General features: G+C 39.9%; 1 protein-coding gene across 4 annotated transcripts in view; it reads right to left on the bottom strand.

Moving 5' to 3' along the window:
* Positions 1 to 23,938, bottom strand: part of Adss2 (adenylosuccinate synthase 2) — an 832,666-nt gene extending 808,728 nt beyond the window's left edge. For all 4 annotated transcript variants that reach the window (XM_051147969.1, XM_051147968.1, XM_051147970.1 and 1 more), the window contains exons 1-8: positions 23,641 to 23,938; positions 13,944 to 14,046; positions 13,203 to 13,271; positions 10,824 to 10,874; positions 3,864 to 3,930; positions 3,476 to 3,583; positions 2,362 to 2,443; positions 625 to 751 (exon numbers count right to left, since the gene is read on the bottom strand). In XM_051147969.1, the coding sequence (XP_051003926.1) occupies positions 625 to 751; positions 2,362 to 2,443; positions 3,476 to 3,583; positions 3,864 to 3,930; positions 10,824 to 10,874; positions 13,203 to 13,271; positions 13,944 to 14,046; positions 23,641 to 23,823 (790 nt within the window). In that variant the 5' untranslated portion in view covers positions 23,824 to 23,938. The remainder of the gene's footprint in view (positions 1 to 624; positions 752 to 2,361; positions 2,444 to 3,475; positions 3,584 to 3,863; positions 3,931 to 10,823; positions 10,875 to 13,202; positions 13,272 to 13,943; positions 14,047 to 23,640) is intronic.
* Positions 23,939 to 24,361: the final 423 nt, after the last annotated feature.

Raw genomic sequence — 24,361 nt, forward strand, 5'->3', positions numbered from 1 at the left:
CCCCCAAGACTACTACTTCACCCACATGGTGTACAGACAGACATGCAGGCAACACACTCAAACCATGAAACAAAAATTTTTAAATTTTCAGACAGAACTGTTAACAGCACAAGAAAATATAGTTAGATATAACCACCAACAGACTAATGATACAGTCATCTGAGTAAGTTTACCCATGAGGATGGAAGAAATGCGGAGCCTACCAGAAAGGCTCATACCCATAGAGTTAGCATACACAGGTTTTCTTAGATCCTAGAATATATGTTTAATCCAATTTCTATATTTTAAAAGACTTAAAGGGGAAGATTCTCCCCAAATTGATCTTATCACTTTACAGTTCCAGAGAGACAGGATTAAATAATCATGAACCAACTAATAGAATTCACAATCTGAGAACTCCAAACCCACAGAATCCAAGTGATTCCATTTTCCTAATGAAGTGTAAAACTTGAACTGTGCTTCCCACAATACTCTTTTTAAAAACCTTGCCATGAGATGACAAGCTATCTCATTCCTAAATGCACACGCTAAATACACTATTTATAACCTCCTTAATGCTAACATTAATATTTATATCTAAGTACTGGGCTCAGTCAAACTCCCTATGAATCATATCTCACTTACCAAAATCAATATCTAACAATGCTGCGTTTGCACCTTCTACCAAGATTTTCTTGGGTGGTCCATGGAGGGCCTCATATAGGAAATAAACTCCATCTCTCACCATCGGTTTAATCCTTTCCATATAACCCTACACAAAGACAAAAACCAGTTTCCATGTGCACTAATACATTGTAACACCAGTCAAAGCGTAAACTACCTGGCCTTCCACAGTGGAAACTGACAAGTCAGAGCAGAAAGGCATTGGTGATGGCTCATCCTAATGCAGCATTTGGATTAACTCTAGTCTATTAGTGATACAAGGGCTGCAATGTGGAGCAGTAGCAGAGTACTTACCTAGCCTGTGTGAGGTCCTGAGCAACACACATACACTATAACATTTAGAAGTTCTCTATCAACTTCAGTGCAACAGAGCAAATGTTTCACATCATAAACTAGGTTTCAGGAAGAATAAAAAGAGCTATCGGTTTATATTAGATGGCAGTTCTAATATTTTAAAAGTACTTGAAAAGTTGTATTTATAATCCATGTGACCAACAATCTTCAAGCTCAATCAGAGACACCAGAAGTGTGGAGAGGACACAAACTACACGGCCAAGCATGCAAATATTAGTGGCCGAGCACTGTCATTCTCGTTTGACAACACTGTAATATGTCATCAGTCAATAATACCAAATACTAACATGAGGTGCTATTAATGTTTAACTTCAGAATTCAAGTTAAAAACAAGTTTCCCTGAGGGCGGAGGCACAGCTGCAGTAAAACTTGGTTTCAACCAGGAATGGTGATACCAGAAACTCATATGAATATATTGCATCCACTAATGAATGTCTGTCTGGCCCCTCCTTGGTGCTTGCCTTTACTCCCTTGCTTATTTATATTTCAGTCCTTTCTGTGTGGCTAAAATAACTCTGTAAGGCCCTGGTTCAATACACTTATAAAAACCTTGTTTGGTTTCTTTTGTTGCTATCTTTTTTTCCCTCAAGACTGACCTCATGTGGGCCAGGCTGGGCTCTCCCTCAGTATGTAGCTGAGGACAAACTTGAACTTCTGACCTTCCTGTTTCTACCTCCCAAGTACTGGGATTACAGGTGTAGCCCCCCACACCCTGTTCATGAGAACCATAAGCACCTAAGGTCTACAACTATTCTAGAATGACATATGCTATGGAGATGCTTACTCAGTTCTGGAAATAAAATACTTTAAAGAAGTAATCACCAGGCATACAGGAAACATGTGAGATTTACCATTGAGTGCTAACTCGGGAACCACTAGGTCTAACAGTTACCACTGGTGGGCTTCGCTGGTGACCAGTAAAGTTATTTGTCTCAGAAATAAATGCTGAAGAAACTGTTATCAATCCTAAATGGACTGACTTTACAAGTCACTACACTGTCCCTTTCTTTACTGATCTATATGGCAGTAGCCATGCACTGTTTCTTTATAATCAGATCTGGGCTTTCATCTGTTCAAAATCCTCCAATAGCTTTCCATGGTCTCCTGAATAAAAGCTAAGTTTCCTGAAAGTGCATCTGAGACCTATGATCTGGCTACTTTTACATACCTTCTTTTCCCATCCAGTATTCCATTTAGACCAAACTGTGTGACATCACACAAACATGCTATATCCAGGAATGACTTGCAACTAGTTAATACACAAAGCTAGAAGGTATGAAACACCCAAATGCCAGATTGGCAAATTAGTATTTAAAAGCACACCACTAAGCTTAGAAGCTTTACCTTGAGTTTCTGTAATTCACCTTCAATGTCTATTTCCAAAGTAGGATATATGGATTTGTACTGGTTAGCTAGAACTTTGAACCTGAAAAATAAACAAATCATGGCATTAACTACGTTAAAGGTTAGAGAATACTTCAAATAGTATCACCCAAGTCACGTGATTACTGTGCATTATAAATGGTCTTAAAAGCAAATTAGTTTTGAAAGTGAAGTTACTTTTGGAGAAATACAATTTAATGAAGGCAATGGTGCACGCCTTTAATCCCAGCACTCAGGAGGCAGAGGCAGGTGGATCTCTGTGAGTTTGAAGCCAACCTGGTCTACAAAGAGAGTCCAAGATAGGGCTATTGCATAAAGAAACCCTGTCTTGAAAAAACCTAATATATACATATTATATATATATATACACACATACATATGCTATATGTATGATATATTTTTAATAAAGAATATAAATATAAATTATACACTCAAGATACATTTTTACATTTAAGATAAAATATAATTAAGGTGATATGTATAGTTGGAGAAAAAAGAGAGAATAACTAAGATCTGAAAATATAAAAGACTTGGATTATAGTCTACTGTGTAAGAAAGTAAGAAGGAGCTGTCTACATGATGTTAGACAGCAGTAGTTATCTCTAGGACTTTTCAGGGTTGTGGCCTGCCAGTGCAAATAGATAATTCACTTGCCATGAAAATCATTCTATAAAGAATGTTAGTATAGCAGTTCTACTTTTAAAGATGTATCAAAAAAATTTACCAGGACCTGAAAGGCTAATTACTTCTGGATGGGAAGACATAATGGGGACTCTGAACCTGAAATACCAAAGATGTGAACCCAGGACATGGTGAGCACACCAGAACTGCCACACTGGGGACATTTCCTTTCAGTTCACCTTTCAGTCCTTCCAAACAATATGGCTCTGCCTTCTTAGGACACTCTTCACACACAGTCACCAGGTTACTTTTCATGAAGCTAATCTGAATACTGATGCTACAGTTTCACACTCGGATTTTAAAAATCTGCTTCTTGGGTTTTTTTGTTTGTTTGTTTCTTTTTGGTTTTTTTCTTTCTTTCTTTCTTTTTTTTATTTTGAAAGAAGTCTTTTACCTCTCAGAGAAGCCATCGAAGTCAGAAACGAGATCACACATCCGAAGTCCACTCCGAGCAGCTTTAGAGGAATACACTGGGCCAATGCCCTTTTTCGTGGTACCCAAACTTAAAAACAAACCAAAACAAGCTTCAAGTTACACAAAAAAGATGTAAGTCTTGTGGTCAGATCTTTCCAATAAAGAAAGCTACATATGGTTGTTTTCTATTTGTGCAATCCCCTGCAAGCTTATTTTCATAATCTAACTAGTTTTCTCTGCAACCTAAGCAAAATACTAATATCTGGGTTTTTGTTTTACTTCTGAACCAGAATTTATACAGAAGGTGTAAATTGCTCAAACTATCTCAAAATTAAATATATATATATTTGTAAATATATATATCATACTTTTTTCCTGCTTGCTCTTGTCTCTGCTGTTCCTGGATACCATCAGCTGCTTGGTGAAAGTCAAACACTGAAGAGAAAGCAAACAAACCAAAGTTGTTACTGAAACACAGATAACATGCAAGATAAAAGTATTTCACTCCAAACCACTGAGACTAGAGAGCTTTCCAAACTGTTTATGGCAAATTATATTGATATGTTCCTAAAAGTAATAATGGCAGCTTACACTTGTAATTTCAGCACTAAACAAGCTGTGGCAGGAGGATCACAACAAGTTTGAGGCCAGCCTGGCCTATGTGGTGAGTCCCAGCCCAGCCTGGATTACAGTGTTTAAAGAAAACAAAAAAAGGAGTGGCAAAAAAAGGAGTGGAATAGCTGGGTCTTGAGGAAGCCCTATTCCAAGTTTTCTGAGAAAGCACCAGATAGATTTCCAAAGTGGTTGTACTATTCCCACCAGCAATGAAGGAGTGTTCCTCTTTCTCCACATCCTCGCCAGCATGTGGTGTTACTTGAGTTTTTGATCTTAGCCATTCTGATGGGTGTAAAATGGAATCTCAAAGTCCTTTTGATTTGCATTTCTCTGACGACTAGACATTGAGCATTTCTTTAGGTGTTTCTCAGCCATTCGATATTCCTCTGTTGAGAATTCTCTCTTTAATTCTGAGCCCCATTTCTTAATTGAGTTATTTGGTTTGGTGGTGTTTAATTTCTTGAGTTCTTTATGTATTTTGGATATTAGCCTTTGTCAGATGTAGGGTTGGTGAAGATCTTTTCCCAGTCTGTAGGCTGTCGCTTTGTTCTATTGATAGTGTCTCCTGCCTTACAGAAGCTTCTCAGCCTCATGAGGCCCCATTTATTAATTGTTGACCTTAAGGCCTGGAAGATGTTCCAGCATACAACAAGGACATGTGCTCAACTATGTTCATAGCAGCCTTATTCATAATAGCCAGAACATGGAAACAGCCTAAGTGTCCCTCAGTAGAAGAATAGATAAAGAAACTGTGGTACATATACACTGTGGAATACTACTCAGCTATTAAAAACAAAAAATTTCCGAAATTTGTGGACAAATGGATTGAACTAGAAATGATCATAATGAGTGAGTTCACCCAGAAGCAGAAAGACTCAAATGGTATACACTCATTTATATCTGGACACTAGCCCAAGAGGCATGTCCCACGAAAGTCTTCACTTACCAGGGAAGTGGGATAGAGGTGAGGGCATACTATTGGGACTCTAGATGAGAGAAGTATGGGAGATTGGGGAAATAGAAGAATCCAGAGGGCCCTACAAACCTACAAGAAGAACACTATGACAGGCAGCTCTGGGCCCAGGGGTTTTGCTCAAACTATGGCACCAACCAAGGACAATACATGCAGTAAGCATCAAACCCTTACCCAGATCTAGCCAATGGACAGGACATTCTCCACAGTTAAGTGGAAAGTGGGGACTGACTTTCACATATTTCACATATTTGCCCCAAATTTGACCATGTCCTCTTGATGAGGAGGCCCGGTGGCACTCAGAGGAAGGATAGCAGGCTACCAAGAAGAGACTTGATACCCTAGAATCATATACAGGAGGAGGAGGTTCCCCTCAGTCACAGTCTTAGGGGAGGGGAATAGAGTGAAAGCAGGAGGGAGAGAGGAATGGGAGGATACAAGAGATGGGATAAAAATTGAGATGTAATATGAATATTATCAATTTTAAAAATTGGGGGGAAAAAAAAGAAAAGAAAAGAAAAAAAGGCTAATTTTAGAACACCCTAACCTAAAATTCAATAAAGTTCAATCTACAAAGATACCTTCCCCCCTTTTTCCCTCTACACCTTCAAGTTCTGGGCTCTGGAGTCTAGGGCACACTTTCACACCCCCTATTTCTTCCTCCCTAGTCCCAAACTTCTCATCACCTTTCGCCAAAACTAAACTGTAATCTGTGTGCCTCTTTCCACTCTTAGCTATGCAATCCAAATTCTTTAAGACATCCAAAAATGTCTTGCCAAGACACAAACAAGTCATCATACCCTTGTCTTTGAAGCTCTTAAGAAAAACTCCTTACATGGCCAACCGTCTTCCGACCAGCCATCTAAGCTTCCCCTGCAGTGTGCCTCTTTCTGCAGCTACATGCATGCTCGTACCCCTGACACAACCCCGGGAGGAGCAGGACAACGCCAGTTTACTAGCTGTCTGTCCCAGCCCAGTGCTCAAATATTTAATGATTGACTGCATAAGCAGCTTACAGACTGGCAGGCCTAGGGTTTGGCTTCTGAACTTTTAACTAAAGTTTATTTGCTTGTTTATTTGTTTTTTTTTTAAAAACAACTTCATGCTTAACAGACCATAAAACTCACCAGTTCTAGGTACACAATTTGATGATTTTAGCATATTATGCCTCTATTTCTTTCCACCAATTATGTTGTTATCTCAAAATAAACAAGATGAAATTTGCAAATGTTAAACAGAATGATTAAGTTTTCAGAACTAGGGGAAGCATTTGTAAAAGAACAATTAAAATCATTAGATTCAGATTAGCTGGGTAGTGGTGCTGCATGCCTTTAATCCCAGCGCTAGGGAAGCACAGGCGGGTTCTGTGAGTTCCACACCAGCTTGGTCTACAGAACATGCTGTTACACAGAGAAACTCTGTCTCAAAAAAAAAAAAAAAAAAAAAAAACCACACATTAGGTATAGAAACTAGAAAAATTTGACAAAACTCTGGACTGAAACTGCCCTCTCACTAGCCTAAGCCTCGAAGCCACGCAGGAAGTGCTGTTCCCTAATCCCCTGCTTTTGAGATACAGCAGAAGCTACCAGGGTAGCCCCACCTGTAGCCCTGCTTGGCAATGTAAATTCACAGCTTTGTGTGATCAGCAGATTTCTCTGGCAAGCCTAGAGAGAGAGTATTGGGATATTTGTACAGCGGTGACATCACAGATGCTGAGTATGCAGCATGTGGCTATACCTATCCCAGTGCCACAGAAGCAGGTAAAAGAGTATCCTCAAAATTGCACTGGAAGATTAGATAGCAAATGATAGCTGTAAGAATGTCATGGCAATGCTATTTTTAATAGCCCACTATCGGAAAACCTCAAGTCTCATCAACAGTAAAGAGGATTAAGTTTTGGTATATTCATAATACAATTAATTCCAGGTGACAATTTTTTTAAAAGGAAAACTTTTGCTTCAAGAAGAAATAACAATAGAATTGTAGCAATTATAGGCAGGCTGTTTAGTGGAGACCAGATGCAAAAGACAGTATAAACTGTATTTTAAAATAAAATCAAATTTTTGTCAAATGTCAGAATTAATCTATAAGAGAAGAGCTAAGGTCACTGTTGATCAAAGGGAACAGATAATGACTTTAAAAAAATCATCATAGCAATTTTTTCAAGCACTTAGAAGCCTCTCTATGTATTTTAAAGTCTATAGTGACTGAGTATATGTTTTTGTGAATTTCAGTGTATCATGTTGTACTTCAAACTGCTATCATGTGATTAGTTTATTATCATGTTCCTATCCTGTTGCCAAGACAACAACCTTTCTAAATTATTTCAGAAGCCAGAATTAATTACTCTGAAGAGTTTTTCATTAAGCCAGGTGTGGTGCCACACACCTTTAAACCCAGCATTCTGAGAGGCAGAGGCAGGCAGATCTCTGAGTTCCAGGCCAGCCTGGTCTACAAAGTGAGTTCCAGAACAGCCAAGGCTACCCAGAGAAACCCTGTCTCAAAAAAACAAAAAACAAAAAGAGTTGTCTCATTAAACTTCAATTTTGCAAATCAGTTATTATATGGCTGAAGTATTAGAGTATGCCATACAATTTCTTCTGCATAAAAAAGAATTTGTATTTAAATACTTATTTTTCATTAGCAGAGAAGTTAAAAGGGCAACTAGAAAACCACAAATGAACTGTTGACAGAAAGCATTTGAGCTGTATTTTTAAAAATTAGTTTAGTCCCCTGACACAAAGCTACTGCCTTTTTAGGCCCCAGGAAGTTCTTAGTATAACCAGAACAATGACCCGCACAGGGGTAGAATCTTAATCCCTTCAATTACTTTTGACTGCTCTCTCTGAAGTTACTTTGAATATTGCTTCTGTTTTCTACAGTTCTAGACATGGGGGGGGGGGGGGGGAAAGAAACGACCTTGATAATTTAGTCTAATTTTTTTTAATGAGAGATACTTATACATCCTTAGCAATTTTATTAGCACTGCTGTAAAAGTATTGTAATAGGGGCTGGAGAGATAGCTTAAGAGCACTGACTGCTCTACCAAAGTCCTGAGTTCAATTCCCAGAAATCACATGGTGCCTCCCAATCATCTATAATGAGACCTGGTACCTTCTGGTATGTAGATGTGCATGCAGACAGAACACTGTATACATAATAAAGAATCTCTTTTAAAAAGTATTGTTATAGATAAATCCGGTTGAGTTTTACTTATGTAAGTATTTGATACTGGTGTTTACTCAGCACTTTCTACCACTGAATTACGCTTCCAGTCCTATATTAAAGCTTTACCAACACACTTAATAATATAATACATTCTGTATAACCCTCAATACAGTTAACACCTTTGCTTGCTTTCTTGTGTCTCATCTCTGTTAGGGATTCACTTCTCAGTGAATCCTCCCAGGCACTTTATCTATAATTAACATGTTCTCACTAGCTCTCCCAAACTGTCTGGCCCTGCTTAGGACTGCTTTACTTTCATTATTGCACTATAAGCTCCACTAAAGGGTTTTTTTTTTTTTTAATGTTGTCTTTTCTAACACTCTTGAACCTTCAGTGTCTAGCACAAGGTAAGTAGTCAATTCACGAGTTAAAGGACAGAAAACCAACAAATCTGGATTTCAGTTGCTTATAATATTTAATTCATCTTGTCATTTCTCAGGCTACTCTGAATAAGCATCTTTCTTATAATATTTAATTCATCTTGTCATTTCTCAGGCTACTCTGAATAAGCATCTTTCTAATTACAAACTACATCAGTTGGACAGGACAAAGATGATGTAAGAAAATTCTGCATTAAGTTGCTTTATTTTTTTTTTAACTAAAAATTTTTTTTAGATTTAGTAATTTTATTTTAATGTGCATTTTGCCTGCATGTATGTTTAATTCCTAAAGGGTAGAAGAGAGCATTGAATCCCCTGAAAGTGGAATTCGGACAGTTCTGAACCACAAGAGTGCTGGGAATCAAATGCAGGTTCTTAGCAATAAACATTCTTAAGCCACTGAGCCATCTCTTCAACCCTTGCTTGAGTATTTTTAAAACACCATAGCATCTTCATCATTTAAAAATTTTTCCAAGTATTTCAAAATTCTTTGAAAGAAAACAGACTATTCAATAGCAAATATACTGATACTATGTTCAATTTGTGCTATAATGCTGACATGAAATAAATGACAACAGCAGAGAAGACTAGCAAATGGAAACATGCTAGTGTAAGAGCTTCAGGAGATTTCAGATTTTATCTGATGGTAGACTGTGTTAAGACAGAGGGTGAGAAAGGAGGATCAGAGGACACTGGAATAGACAGTGAGTTCTGGGCCAACCTGGCAACTTAACGAGACTTTGATTCTAAGCCAAAAAGAAAGAACGGACCAATGATACCTTTGCACCATCCCCAACCTCAATTTTTTTTCTGGCAATCTAAAGCACTAAAGTAACTTACTAAATATGCATATTGCAATCTCAGACAAAGTAATGAACTTGAAGTTTTGTGCAGAGAATTCTACTTTGAATTTTTTTAAATACCAAAATATTGTTGTACCAGTCATACCAGTAGTTACTGAATGATAATCAGTCGCATTCAAAACAAACCAGCCATACAGGATACTAGTGATATAAAAATGTTTTGCAATAATAACACAAATTTGCTCTTTTCAGATTTTATACACTAAAAAGTCTCTGTTGAACAATATAATGGGAAACATGACTTTTTCATATAAAAACTGTATGCTACTTCAGTGCAGTTTATTTTATTTTTACTTTATTATTGTTTGTGAATGTGCATGTTTGTACAATGTGCCATATAGGGCACCTATGCCAAGGAACTCAGGCCATAGGCTTACAAGGCAAACACCTTTCCTGGCTGTGCCATTTTGCCATTATTCTAAGTTACTGAGGCCAAACACAAGGCTCAAATCTGAGGCTGCTATGTTTGTAATGACACTTTTACTTGATTTCCACTTTGGGTGAAACCTTTTAAAAAGAGAACAGTGAGCCAGAGGGTGGGGGTGCACGCCTTTAATCCTAGCACTTGGGACGCAGAGGCAGAGCAACCTGTAGGTTCGCGGCAGCCTGGTCTAGAGCTCCAGGACAGCCAGGGCCACTCAGAGAAAACCCGTCTCAACAAACAGAGAGAGAGAAAGAGAACAATGCTAAAATTTTAGCAGCTACAGTCTCAGGACATAAACATATTTTAATAGCTTCGGTTCCATACCAAAGTTTTCTATTAGTCTATACCCACTACTCTTTTTAGGTTATCATCTTTTAATCATGTCGCTACTTATTAATTTATTGGTTCAGGAATGATTACAAAGAAGAAAACCCCAAACTTACTGGTGACAGCTGAAATTAATTTTAGAATCTAGTTCTAGTTCACGGAGAAGACTAGTCTGAATGAAGAGTGGTAATTCATCACATCTGCAGACAGTCATTCTAAAGACTTGCCAAAGGGCAAATGCAATCTTATAGGAATGTTAACACATATAAATAAATACTTTGTGTTTTGATATGATGTATTCTTTAATGACTAAAGAGATCACGAAGTACTAATGTTACTCATCTGCTTGTCTTCAGAAATAGGTATAATTCAATCTAGCAATTGTCAAAAAAAAAGATCTTATGTATTTTAATCGCAACTAGAGTCCATTAACAAATAAATAATTCATTGCTAAATGCTTTCACTTGATACATTTGATTAAAAGGCAGTTATAAATAAATACAACATGGCCTCCATACCGATATGAGCTCTGTCCGATATGATAAGCCTTTTTTCCCAGCCATCTAGACCTAGAAAAAAAAGAGATAACACTTTATCAAAATTTTGTGTAACAATGTTTAAGATTTAATTTCTTTATGAACAGAATGTCTAAGAGTGTTTTTACTGAAGCAAACATGTTTGTATCTTTTTTTCTGCATGGAAAGCGTTGGGCTTATCAAGTTTGTCACGGGTCTTCTCAAGATACAAGCTCATTCATGCTCTTATTGTCAAATATTTTGTTCTAAATAGTTCCTATTCCAAGGCAGTTACATTCACATAAAATACTCCTTAGAACCCCCCCCCCCCAAAAAAAGAAAGAAAATAGCAGGACATAGGTGTGGGGATCATTTATGTGACATGGGAAAAATTCAAGAAAAAGAAGCTGATTTTAGTAAAAGAAATGTGACTAGACAAAATAATGAAACGTATTATTTCTACAATGTGTAGTTTTGTAGTTATTGCTCTTGCCATACTGAACAGTAATGCCATCTCCCCATGTAGAGCTACCAAGAGCAGTGACTGTAAGCTCCCATCCAAAACCTTAGTGGGAAATGACTGTTGGAGGCCTAGACAAAAGAAATCCAAACAAGTAGTTTACTAGTACATTGATAGGTTATGTGTGCTCAGGATACAATGTTTTCAACAGTAACATCTGCATATTCAAGTCAGGCGCAGGAGCTAGGAACATAGCCCAAGGGTACAACACTCTCCTGTCATGTGCAGGCACCTAGCTTCAATCCCCAGCACAAAAAAAGTTAAGTTTCATTGTTTTAAAAATACATAAGAATCACCTGTTACCTTTGACAACATTCACAATTTGATTTTTTATAGATTAAGGGGCTGGTATCTCTGGCAGAGTAAAAGGTGTTGTACTTGAGGATAAACCAAAAATAGTAAGCGCCCTTACAGCTGTTTTTGGTGTATAAACATCTATTCTAAGTGGCTACAGTGGTTCTCAACATTCTTAATGCTGTGGCCCTTTAAATATAGTTCCTCATATTATAGGGACCACAACCATAAATTTATTCTTGTTTTGTAACTGTAACTTTGCTGTTATGAATTATAATGTAAGTATCTGTGTTTTCCGGTATTAGGTAACCCCTATGAGAAAGTCACTGAAGCCCCACCGCCACCCTACCCCCCACCGCCACAAAGGTCACAACCCACAGGTTGAGAACCCCTGGTTCTATAAGGAAATCATTACAAAAAACTTTTTTTTTAAAGTGGATCCATCAACTGAGGTGCAAATATCTCATTATCTTTCAGCATGATGAGTCACCCCCACCCCCACCCTGAGGCATGGCAAGATTAGCCAATGAGATAAATAACAGTGTGAGAACTTAAAGCAGGGACTGGGGATTGGGACACGATAAAAAATGGGGAAGGTAGGCAAGCAAGGGAGACAGGGTTCCACAGTCAAAAACATTATAATCAAGAGCACTGAAGGACGATTGCTTAAAACCCAACAGCAACTCAAACAAGATAAAAACCATTTTCAATCTGAGCTCATCTTGAGGGAAACTGTATCAAGGATTTTCCTTACATTGTATTACTTGCCTTGTTAACTCCCTCCCACCCTAATGAGCACCACTAGCTGACAGCTACAGCAGGACTCAAGGGTGTTTCTTTTCAGGTCAATAAGAAAAGCACTTCCCTCACTGGGAGAAAAAGCCCTTCTCCTCAAGGCTGCAGAAGTACGGTCCAGAAAACGCTCTGGCAATAGAGCTCCAAGAGCTGGTGTGAGCACACTGTCACTCTAGCTCCCGTAAGATCAAGTGTGTAAGAGATGAACATACCAAAGGCTTGGTACATTCACAAGGGCTTATTATGAGGATGTTTTGCTTTTTTAGAAGTAGTAACTATAGGTGGCACATGCCTTTAATACCAGCATTTGGGAGGCAAAGGCAGGTGGGTCTCTAAGTTCAAGGCCCTTCTGGTCTACAAAGCGAGTCCAGGACAGCCAGGGCTACACAGAGAGACCCTGTCTCAAAAAACCAAAAAAAAAAAAAAAAGAAAGAAAAGAAAAAGAAAAAGAAAAAGGGGAGGGAGAGCCCTGGAGAGAAGGCTCAGAGGTTAAGAGCACTGGCTTCTCTTCCAAAGGTTCTGAGTTCAATTCCCAGCAACCACATGATGGCTCACAACTCTCTGTAAGAGCTGGTGTCCTGGCGTGCAGGTGTGCACTGTATACATATTAAAGAAATCTTTAAAAAGGAAAGAAAACCATAGTAGCTATAATGAATGAAATTTAAACTAAAAATATGTGCTATAATAATCTGAATATTCTAAATACATCTGTCATGAAAATTTAATGAAACTGTATAAATTAACACATTATAATTAGACTGAATCATTCATACCTTTCCCCTTTTGAACATTTTTCTCTGCTTCTTCAAACAATCCAGGAAGATGAATTACCACTCCATTTCCTAAAAGAAATAAACAATCCTCCACCTTAAACACCTGTAATTATAATATAGACATACATATAAATGTTAAAATGTAGACATCTATAATAACCATCTATTTTGAACAGAAGAACAAGTTACATTCATTAGCAGGACATTGCATTTTATTAAGGAATTACCACAGAAATTGTTTAAAGTTTGTAATATATAAAAATGATAAGGGATATATAACACTAAAATTACATTTTTAAAAAATCTTAGAATTTCTTTGAAACAAGTGAATCATGTTCTGAAAAAAGCTAAGGGTACAGCTGGGTCATGGTCTAGACCAAAAGTCTTTCAGAATCACACTCTGCTATCAATCACAAAATTAATTTAGTGTGTCATGAGCATTTTAAAACAACAGAATACAAATCATCAGACTGTGTAAGGGCTTGGAATGAAATGTTTCTATAATGAGTCAGAGTTGAAAGTCTTTGGAAATTGTCTGATGGAGGCTACAATGATCTCACAGATGCTTCCAAAGTAAACATCCTGGAGCCACTTCTGCAAAGGCCCTGAGAGCGGAAAGCAGCCTGGCAGGGGTGTCCTATACAGCATCATGGCATCAGGGGACCATCGGGTCACTGAAAAGTCAGTTTGATAATGAAAACCTACTAGGTTGTCCCTGAGCAGTTCAATTCAAACACTTACCAATGAAGGCAGTAACGTTTGGGTTAATTATTCCACTAGGTAAAAGATGAAAGTCATATTCCACAGAATCTACAACAACCGTGTGGCCAGCATTATTCCCTCCCTGAAACAGAATAAATGGGAAAGTGAGCCTAATAATAAATATGGCAAATAGCTTAGCTTTCTAAGGTGAGTTAACTAACTCTTGCTGAAATGTGAATATAAGCCAAGGAAACCCAAATGCTTGCCATATATTAATTTACTAACAAATTTATAATTGTTTGGCTCTTCTCTCTCCCCCCTAGAGTGTACTTGAGTGATTACTCTGAAATGATCAAGAAACTGGGGAATTCAAAGTCATATTCCTTTTTAAGAGAGAAAAGGGTAGAAAAAGCACAACTACTTAGTTTGGAAGGCTGTCTTCGGCCCTATATAGGACATGTATCAACCTAATTACTCGTGATACTTCACACACACACACACACACACACACACACAATCTATGGGGAGAGACAGTTGTTGTAAATTAATATAAATGCTCAGGAACTGCCATTGGTCTTTGAGTGTGTCAAGCAACTCTTGATCTGGAAGTTGTATTCTTACATGGATTTAAACTAGGATGTGCCCCAAGTTAGCTCCCAGTTCTGCCTGTCTTAAGACTACAAATCAACCTTAAGTATTTACTTAGTGACAGATCCCTAAGACATTGGATCAAGGAATCCTTAATGCTTAGGATTACCGTCAAAAAGCCACAGAGAGATTCCTGCTCAAGTCTATACCTATATGGTCAATAAATAGTAACATGCCAAATATTAAATTGCAAAAATTAGATATTAGGACAATATTAATCAGCCTTTCCTTTTTGGGGGTGTGTGTGTTCAAAACAAGGTTTCTCTGTGTAGCCTTGGCTGTCCTGGACTGCGTTTGTAGACCAGGTTAGCCTCAAACTCACAGAGATCCACCTGCCTCTGCCTCCCAAGTGCTGGGATTAAAGTGCGCCACCACACCCATCTTTAATCAGCCTTTCTAAAAATAATAATTTTGTGCTTCAAAAAATGTCTCAAATTTGCAAGAAGAATATCTTAAAATACGAAACACATTAAAATTTCTAAGTCCAAGAAAATGCTAATTCGTCATTATTAAAATTGTTTTAACTCTAAATTATCGAATTTGCTAAGTATTTCCTACGTGCTCAATATATTGGTAACTTTTGAGACAACTGTTCAGTTATTTATTCTAGGTCAAATATTCATTCTTAATCCCAAAGCCCCCAAACCTGAAACTCTGTGTGCTGACATGATATCATTAGTGGAAAATTCCACACCATGAAGCTTCCACTCCATGCACAAACTAAAAGCCTAAAATCTTAAACACTCAGGGTCACAAACATTGTGGATGCAGGATAGGCAATTTTAGAATCCGGACATTAAGTGTAAAGTAAATTATGTTCTCAGTACCTCTTAACCAAACCCTTTAGATGAAAAGAAAATAGCAATCATCCTAGGCAGGAGAATCCTTCCACTTTTTTTAAGTGTCCTTCCAACAACTTATCTGCAGTCTCCTCTTTGGACGTCTTGTTACCTAAGGAAATGCATTGCTGAGTCCTGAAATTTTAAGTGGTTTAAATTTGTTTTCACTATTTACAGCAGATTACTGGACATCAAAGATCCCTCACACTTAGGAACAAAGAGTCTTATTTTCAATTTCTGTGTAATTTTACAAAACTGTACAATGTGTGAGTGCAAGTTTTTTTTTTTTTTTTTAGTCCAGGAGAATAAATGTCTACAAATGTAAAAAACAAAAACAAAAAAAAAATCCATAATATGTTGGTGGTGCATTCCAGCAATCTCAGCCTTGGGAGGCTCAAAGCAGGAAGAGGAAGAATTCAAGTCATCCTTAGCTACAGCAGTGCGTTTGAGGCCAGCCTGGGCTACATAAGGCCCTGTCTCAAAAGTACCCCCACTCAGTCGATGATTTGTTTAAAGAACTGCATAATTATAATTATTACATAAGAATGTTCATGTTGTATAACAAATGCCTATTCTCTTAGCTAATATTTTACTATGACACGTACTGATAATATCAACCACAGTCAAGAGATGAAAACTGGCACATACGTTTTCTAAAGGCAGATGGCTATGAAGAATAATTTCAGGGAGATAAATTAGCTTACTCCCTAAGTTCATCAAAGTTAATATGTAGTTTGGGCTGGAAAAGTTCAACTATAAATGACTAGAAATTGCATTTTGCTGCAAAGTTTGCTCATTGAAGTACTAACCTCCATTTTTAAATTGCCAGCTCAGTAAATTATTTTAAGTTTACCTGAATGTGGGAATATGAAGAAAATATCAGGAATAATCTTAAATTCCCTTAATTAAGTGCCATTCAGGAGCAGTTGAGGCATGAAAACTAATCTTAAAACACAGTGAGGGTACACATAAGAGGTTTCTTTTTCTTTCTTTCTTTTGGTTTTTCCAGACGTTTCTCTTGTGTATCCTTGGCTGTCCTGGACTCACTTTGTAGATCAGGGATCCACCTGCCTATGCCTCCTGAGTGAGTCCTGGGATTAAAGGTTTGCACCACCACATCTGGCCATAAGAGGTTTCCTTTCTTTTTCTTTGTTTTTGTTTTTGTTTTTCGAGACAGGGTTTCTCTGTGTAGCCTTGGCCATCCTGGACTCACTTTGTAGACCAGGCTGGCCTCGAACTCACAGTGATCCGCCTGCCTCTGCATCCCGAGTGCTGGGATTAAAGGCGTGCGCCACCACGCCCGTCTCATAAGAGGTTTCTTAATGAGGTACCTATAAACTAAAATCTAGTTCATGATCATATCCATTAAAATACAGATGAAGACTCAGATGTGAAGAGCCTATTTGGATGCTACGTTAAAATATTTATGAGTTGTATGTAAAATGCAAAATTCACCTTAAGAGCTCAAGCAACTGTCCTCAAACACAGACACTAATCCAAGGAGAAGCCACATACATTAGCAGACAGCAAAACAAAGAGGTTCTAAATGGGAGCACCACTGCCAGCGACCTCAGCCTCCCACCTGCAGACTACCAGAGTAGATGGAGCCACTTCCAACACAATTCCAAGGCTACATGCCCCATAAGCCTCAGTCGGCCTCACTTTTAACCTAGATTTATCTTAAAATACAAACTTGTCTATGGCCATGCCAACCTGAATGTACCCTATATTGCCTGAAATATATACACATCCTCCAAAAAATTAGGAAAAAATAAGTATGAGTCCAAAAATATACCTTACTACATATTATGTGGAAAAATTTTCAGGAAATCCTAAATTGGAATGCCTTACATGCTATTTTTATAGTAAATACCAAGAATAAGTACAAGTAATAAACACATCACAACACATCTTCTCACATGGTACATACCCCCAATGGGCAGTTTTCTTTGACGGCTACTTTTACATTAAGGCTAATTATCTAGAGGCTGGTACAATGGTTGGAATGAGGATGACTCTCACAGGTACTCAGTCAGTGGAACCGTTTGGGAAGGGTTAGGTGGTGTTGTTGGAGATTTGTCACTGGGACAAACTTAGAGGTTAAAAAGAACTAGAGATTCCCATGACTCTGCCTCATGGTTGAGGATCAATTGAGCTGGTCCTTTACTCTGACATTAAGGGCACTAACCCTCTGACACCATAAGACAAATTAAGCATTTTCTTTTTTAAGTTGCTTTGGTAATCGTATAGTCATGGCAACAGAAAAGTAGTAAAAACAGAAATTGGTACCAGGGACTGGACTACTGTGACAGACCTGACCATATGGCTTTTTGGAAGAATGTGGAAGATTTTGAGACTCTGGACTAGGAAAACATTCACACCATGTGGGCAGAGCGTAATGGGCCATCCTAGTAGGATTTTGGAAGAGAGTACTGCTGAGAGCTACACAGACTGTGTGGAGGTCTAGCTCAAGAGGTTCCAGAGGCAAACAATAATAGCAAGGGGGCTAGACAGCATTCTTGTGAAATCTTGGCAAGGAAGGTGGCTGCTTTTGCCCTTGACCTAAGAATTTGCCTTAGGCTAAATTGAAAAGTAATGGACTCTGCAACCATAATCCAAATTAAATGCTTTCTCTTACAAGCTGCTTTAGTAGCCATGGTGTTTTATCACAGCAATAAAAAAGTAACTGAGGCAGCTGAAGAAATGGCTCAGAAGTTAAGAGCTCTTGCAGAGGACCTGGGTTTGTTTCTTAGTACCCACATCGCAGCTCGCAACCATGCATAACTCCAGTTCTAAGAGATCCAATGTCCTCTTCTGACTTCCGCAGGCACCAGACACACAGGTGAGGTGGTACACAGTCAAACATGCAGGCAAAAGACATTCATAAAATAAGAAAACAGAAAAAGAATAAAATAAAACATTATCTTAGTTAAGCATTGTGACAAAAGCCTGCAATTCCAGCATTCAGGAGGCTGAGACAAAAGGATAAAAATTCCAGGCAAGCCTGGGCCACCAAGTGAGGCTTTGACTCAAAAACAAGCAAGAATAAATATTTTTTAAATTAAGGTTCTTAATAACTTAGGTATCATATCACAGAGCTAAGAAATAATTAAACATTATAGCATAAACAAACAAACAAATAAAAATACCCATAACGAAACCTCTATGTTCTCAAAGCAAAATAGCAAATTACTAATGAATCTTTTTTGGCCTTTACAAAAATACATAGCTAATTTCCACTGTTTGTTTGGTTTTTCCCCTAGAATTGAAATAATAAGAAAATAATTTGGCTCCAAAAATTATTTGTTCCAAAAAAGAGGTCTACAGTACATTAGACTGCTGAAAAGAATATGTTATAAACAAGAACAATGCCGAATTTTCTGGATATTTTCCTCTATCTTGTATTCCAATATGCAGTTAGCTCCAGGTCAGCTTTAAGAATACTTTCGGCTCCCGCTCTTTCCCCTCAGTTTACAAATTGCAGTGCGTTGCCCCTGGCCACAGTGATCGATCCAGACAAGCACAGTAACAGAACCTTAGGCAATCAGCCTCAGAAAGCCAGGATTTAAAGTGCTAGCATCTATGAAATGCTGCTGAGGCAGATCCCAGAAGCAGCCTGGCCACCTCCCTCCTCCACTAGACAAACCTCAGTTTGCTTGTCACAGTTTTCATCCATTGTCTGTCACAGTGACTACATGTGACTCAGGAAGCAAGCCCATTACACAACAGTGTACCCCTTGCTCTTGGAGCTCACATCTTGCTCTAGTGATAACAACACAAGTTAAGAGTAAGTGCTGAGTTTTAACAACATTTCTATGGTGTCCAGGCCAATAGCACGGCACTATAGGATACAGGGATGCAATAACAATGCTTAGTCATCTTGTAATTGTTCTCAGACCTTCCATGAGTAACCCTTTCTTCCTAATTGGATCTTTAAAAAGTCAGAAGACAAATGCTTTGGATCTTTTTTTCTTTCTATACTCAAAACCAGAGGCCACAAAGCCCAATTATATGCTAGAAGTTCAGATCAAATACTGCTGCTATGTCTAAGTCTCTAATTTCTAAGCGCTAAAGGTCCTCGGGAAGTTTAAACAGTGAGGGGCAGGGGGTGCTGAAAGGACAGGAAATCAGTCTGCAAAAATGGCTCCATTCTTAGCTTAGTTTGCTATTAAGCCTTTCTATTCCTTCAAATTACTTTTTAAACCCTTAAATCAGTTCCTGCTGTGACAGAGATGAATGCAATTTCTTGCTGTTGTTATGAATACAAAACAATGGTATCTTCTTTTACAACAGCAAAAGCCATGTATCAAGGACTAATGATTTCATGCACAAGTCCAAGAAAGACATCTCAGAACCCTTAGGACTCTAAAATAATCTGTTCCCTCTTTGTCTTTATTGTGTAAATACCTGGACACTACCATAATTGACAAAACTTAAAATAAATGAAGGAATGAAGTTCCCGTTACAGATTAGAGCAAAAAGGCACAGTGCCTGCGACCTACTCCACTCCTTCAGGAACCAGAAAGGATGCTATTTCTTGGCTAGTGCTCACACTTAAGGACCTGGCAGTTTGAGTCAATCCTTACTGTCAGTGACGTTTCCTTGGCACTAAATCTTCACTTTTCCAGATGAACTGTCTCACCCAAGTTTAATGCACCTGTCAACCCATAACAGTAAGCACCCTTTTAAGCACTATTTTCAATTAGCTTGTGATTCCAAGCTACTACTAGTACATTTGCTTAAACTATTCAACATAATCAGACACTAAGTAGGAAAAGAAAATACAATAAAGGCATCTGCATTATTTTTTAGCAAAGATGTTCAAGTGCTCAGAAAATTCTTAGGAGAATAAAAACATCCACTTGGCCTTTTACCATTATGGTTGCTTTCCGTTTCAGACACACAAATGTGGAAATGGTGAGGCTCGGGTTTTGTTTCATACCTTAAGTTTCCATTATGAAACAACTCACAATGAAAGCAGGAAACACCACTGCCTTAAAGGATCACAGTTAAGTTTTGGATCCCAAGCCCTAAATTCTATTATCTAGTTTTACCTGATCATAGGCAAACCATGTCTGCCATGGGAATCAGTATCACCACCCTTGCTTCCTCTAAGAACACTAAATAAGGCTGGTACAAACTACTAGTCTACTCATCTCCGTAGTTTCTACTCAATAAAATAAAAGAAACAAAATATAGTATTTTATTAGGGGATGGTGGGAACAGTAACAGGTTTCCTAACAAGCTACTTCTGTGCTGTCCTGTTTCCACACACTAGACCTTCCTCGCCCCTGCCCTGGCAACAAAGCCGTTTACACAGTAGTGGTTTCCTAGACTAGGAGTTTCTTGTAGACACAGGCTCAGCCTTTCTGGGTTTTCCGTTGCAGAGCTAAGTGTTGTCCTGTAGATACAAAATAGGTGTTTCCTGGATGAATCATCAGTCTGCAGCCGGTCCTCTACTTATTCTTCTTTCCGGAGTGGCGGGGGAGAAAGAAATTGATTTAAAACTAAAGGCAGCACAGCAGTAATGGCCATCCTTTGATTCAAGTCCTGAACACTTATTTATGAATCTGGAGTACCTACATATTTATAAATAACCATCTATGATCCTGAATCAGAAGGCAGGCCTTAAGTGCTCCAATAATGAAAATGCTATTAGTTTTGCACCTATTTTTCCCTCCACAAAAGCTATCTTATTTATTAAAATATATACTAGTTTACAGGATATGTCAGGGTTCTCTCTCTGCCCCTTTATTTTTTTTTTATTTTTTTTTTTTTTTGTTTTTCGAGACAAGGTTTCTCTGTGTAGCCTTGGCTGTCCTAGACTCACTTTGTAGACCAGGCTGGCCTCGAACTCACAGTGATCCACCTGCCTCTGCCTCCCAAGTGCTAGGATTAAAGGCGTGCGCCACCACGCCCGGCCCATCTCTGCCCCTTTAAAACTACATTTCAAGCTCTATTTTATATGTGAGGGAATTATTTTGTAGATACATGTATCCACATTTTATTACTATAAACCTGTTTGAATGTATTCTTACTTAGCAATACTGGCTGTGCAGAATGGTACATTTCATTACGCTCCATACAGGCAGAGCATGCACTTTGATCCATCATACTCACCACCCTCTCTGCCCCAACCCCCTTCCTCTTGCCAGATAGTTCTACTTTCATGTCTTTTATAGTTTTTCCCTTTGGATGAGAAAACATGCCATATTTGTCTTTCTAAGTCTGACTTACTTAGCCTAATGTTTTCCAACTCCAACCATTTCCCTGTAAGTGACATAACTGTATTCTTTATAGCTAAAACTCCACTTATCAAATAAACTCAAAAACAAGCTCAAAATTCCTTCCCTACCCCAGCTTTCTCCACTATGCATTCCACTGTCTTCACGTTACAACCCAGGAGAAAGTCAATAAGCTAGTTACAGAAGTGACTCACCGCCACAAATGAGAAATGCTACAGGGTCAAGGGTGCCATAGGGCACTTGGGAGGCAGAAGCAGGCAGACCCCAGACCACCCTAGTCTAGAGTGAGTTGCAGGACAGCCAAGACTACACAGAAAAACCCTGTCTGGAAAACACAAAACACCAAAAGAAAAATGCTTAAGTCTATTTCTCACCTACTTTCAACTAATGAAATTAGTAAGAATCCTAAGGAAGGGCTCTTTGAGCATTCAAAAAAAATGTAAAGATTATTTAAGTAGTAAGTTAAAAGTTCTTAAGTGTGGGACGTCTGATTGGTCACTTATTTCTCCACTAACCTCAGCTAACACTTGGAAGCAAGCATGGCTTCTCCCCAACCATGTCTCTGAACACTCCAAAGGCATCAGATAGGACTGATACATGACCTCCCTTATGAGCCCTTTCTTGGTAACATAGTAACACCTTCTGTCTATAAACCCACTCCAGAGCTTTTAAGTGGTATATTAGACGGAGAACCTTTTAGATAAATGCCACAATGGCTACAACCTTAAAATCTACAATGTACCAGGACCTGTGGACATTTCCAAGTAAAAAGACAAAGTAGGCCTCAAGCCTTTGGTTCAACAAGAGTGTAGGTGCTTTTCTAAGTCTTCAGCCCAGCACACCAGATTTGATTTTAAAACTGAAAGGTGAGGGCTGGGCTTTGGAGCGCTACCTATGGCGATGTGAGTCGAGTCGGGATTTCATGCCAACACCTGTGAGAGCACTATTAAATACGCATGTCGCCAGACAAGGGGCAGAAACAGAAAGAGGTGAAAGAGGAATTGATGGTAAAGCGGTATTTGGAGCAATAGTAGCTCAGCTAATAAACAGGGTAGATTTCTGCACACAAATTCCTACCCAAGTCCCACGACTACCCTACACCACCAACACACAAAAACATATACCTTCAGGAAAAAGAAATATTCTTACAACCTAAACGTGTCGCCATTAACTTCAAACACTGCGCCTTGTTTTGAAAGTGGTATTACTCATCTATTTTGAATTCTGAAAGTGGGAGATAGCTTTCTGAGAGCTTTTACAAAGGCCTAGTCTCTAGGCTGCTTCAAAGCAAACGACTACGGGGGGCGGGGGGAGAGCTAACACTAAAAACCACGTGTCTCCGGGTAGGAAACACTCGATTTCCTGAAAGTCAACTTTTTGTGTTACCGAAACACTGTAAATATTTCTAAATATCCGATTTGAAATCTCTGTATCTACTTGCTTCACACTCACTTTCAACTTAGTGGGGATTCCTTCTTTAAGGGCCGATGAGTAAAAACAGATGTCCCCTAAATATTAATTTATGGGACACGGAGTAAAAAACAAAAAATCAGAGGACCCGAAACACTCCCGAAGCCCTGCAGCGGATTCCTGTGACAACAAAGTGTACCGGAGGAGGCGAGGTTCCGCGTGCCCTAGGGCCTGCAGGTGGGGCAGTGGTGAGTCAGGATTTCAGACAATTTCGGAGAAAGGAGTCCCCCCCGCCTTAGCTGCCCCGGTGGGTGGGCCTCGCCCGGTCCTCAACCGGTCATAGCGGGAGTCGGGAGCAGGCCTCGGGCGGTAGCTCCCTCAACTCCGCCTGCAGCGCACCGCCAGCCGGGTTCCCAGACCCCCCGAAATGCAGCTCAGGCGTCGCCGCGCATCTTTCCGGTTGCTCCAGAGCAGCCCGGGGCGTCACCCGAGACTCAGGCAGGGGTTCCCCCGCAGCTCCTAGCCCGAGGAGCGCACCTCAAGGTGACACCTCACCGCGCCCGGCATCCCCGGGCAGGGCCCGGCTTCCCTCACCTGGCAGCGGCACACGATGTCGGCGTCCTGCGCCAGCAGATCCACCACCTTCCCTTTTCCCTCGTCGCCCCACTGCGCGCCCAGCACCACCGTCACCCGGTTCCCTCCGGGCCGCGCCCTGGGGCGGCCGCAGTCGCCGTTGGGCAGGGAGGCGGCCACCGGGTTGCTCTCGGAGATCGACATGGCTCCGGTCAGGCCAGAAGAGCCTTGAGGAGACGCGGCGGGCAAACAGAGCGTGAACTCAACTGCTGCGCCGCCACCGCCGCCAGCCACATGCGGAGGAAGAAGGAGGCAGAGGCCGGCCCCGGCCCCGCCCCGCGGGCCGCCACCCTCCCGCCAGGCCCCGCCCCACGCTCCGCCCGCCCGCTCAGGGCGGGACCACTCCGCGCAGGCAGGAGTCGCAGCACCGCCGGCCGGCGCCACGGCCTCAACGGCCAGCACCCCAAGGCCGTGGCCACACCTCTTCCCCCCGGACTGGCGCGCCGCTCGGGGCAGAACCGCGCGAGAGCCGAGGGGAGGGCGTGGCTAACTGAGAGCTCCGCCCTCTGTGCCCCGCCCACCAGCCTCTTTGGGGCTTTCAAACTCCGGAGGCGCGGAAGGGCGTGAGGGCTGTGGGACTACAACTCCCAGCATGCAGTACTCTGCGAGACGACCAAGGCGGGCCGCCATAGTGTCGTGGTTGGCTGGCTTTGGTCTCTAAAAGACAATTTTGTTTTCTGTG

This window comes from Acomys russatus, chromosome 6 (genome assembly GCF_903995435.1).
Source record: "Acomys russatus chromosome 6, mAcoRus1.1, whole genome shotgun sequence".
Taxonomy (NCBI): domain Eukaryota; kingdom Metazoa; phylum Chordata; class Mammalia; order Rodentia; family Muridae; genus Acomys; species Acomys russatus.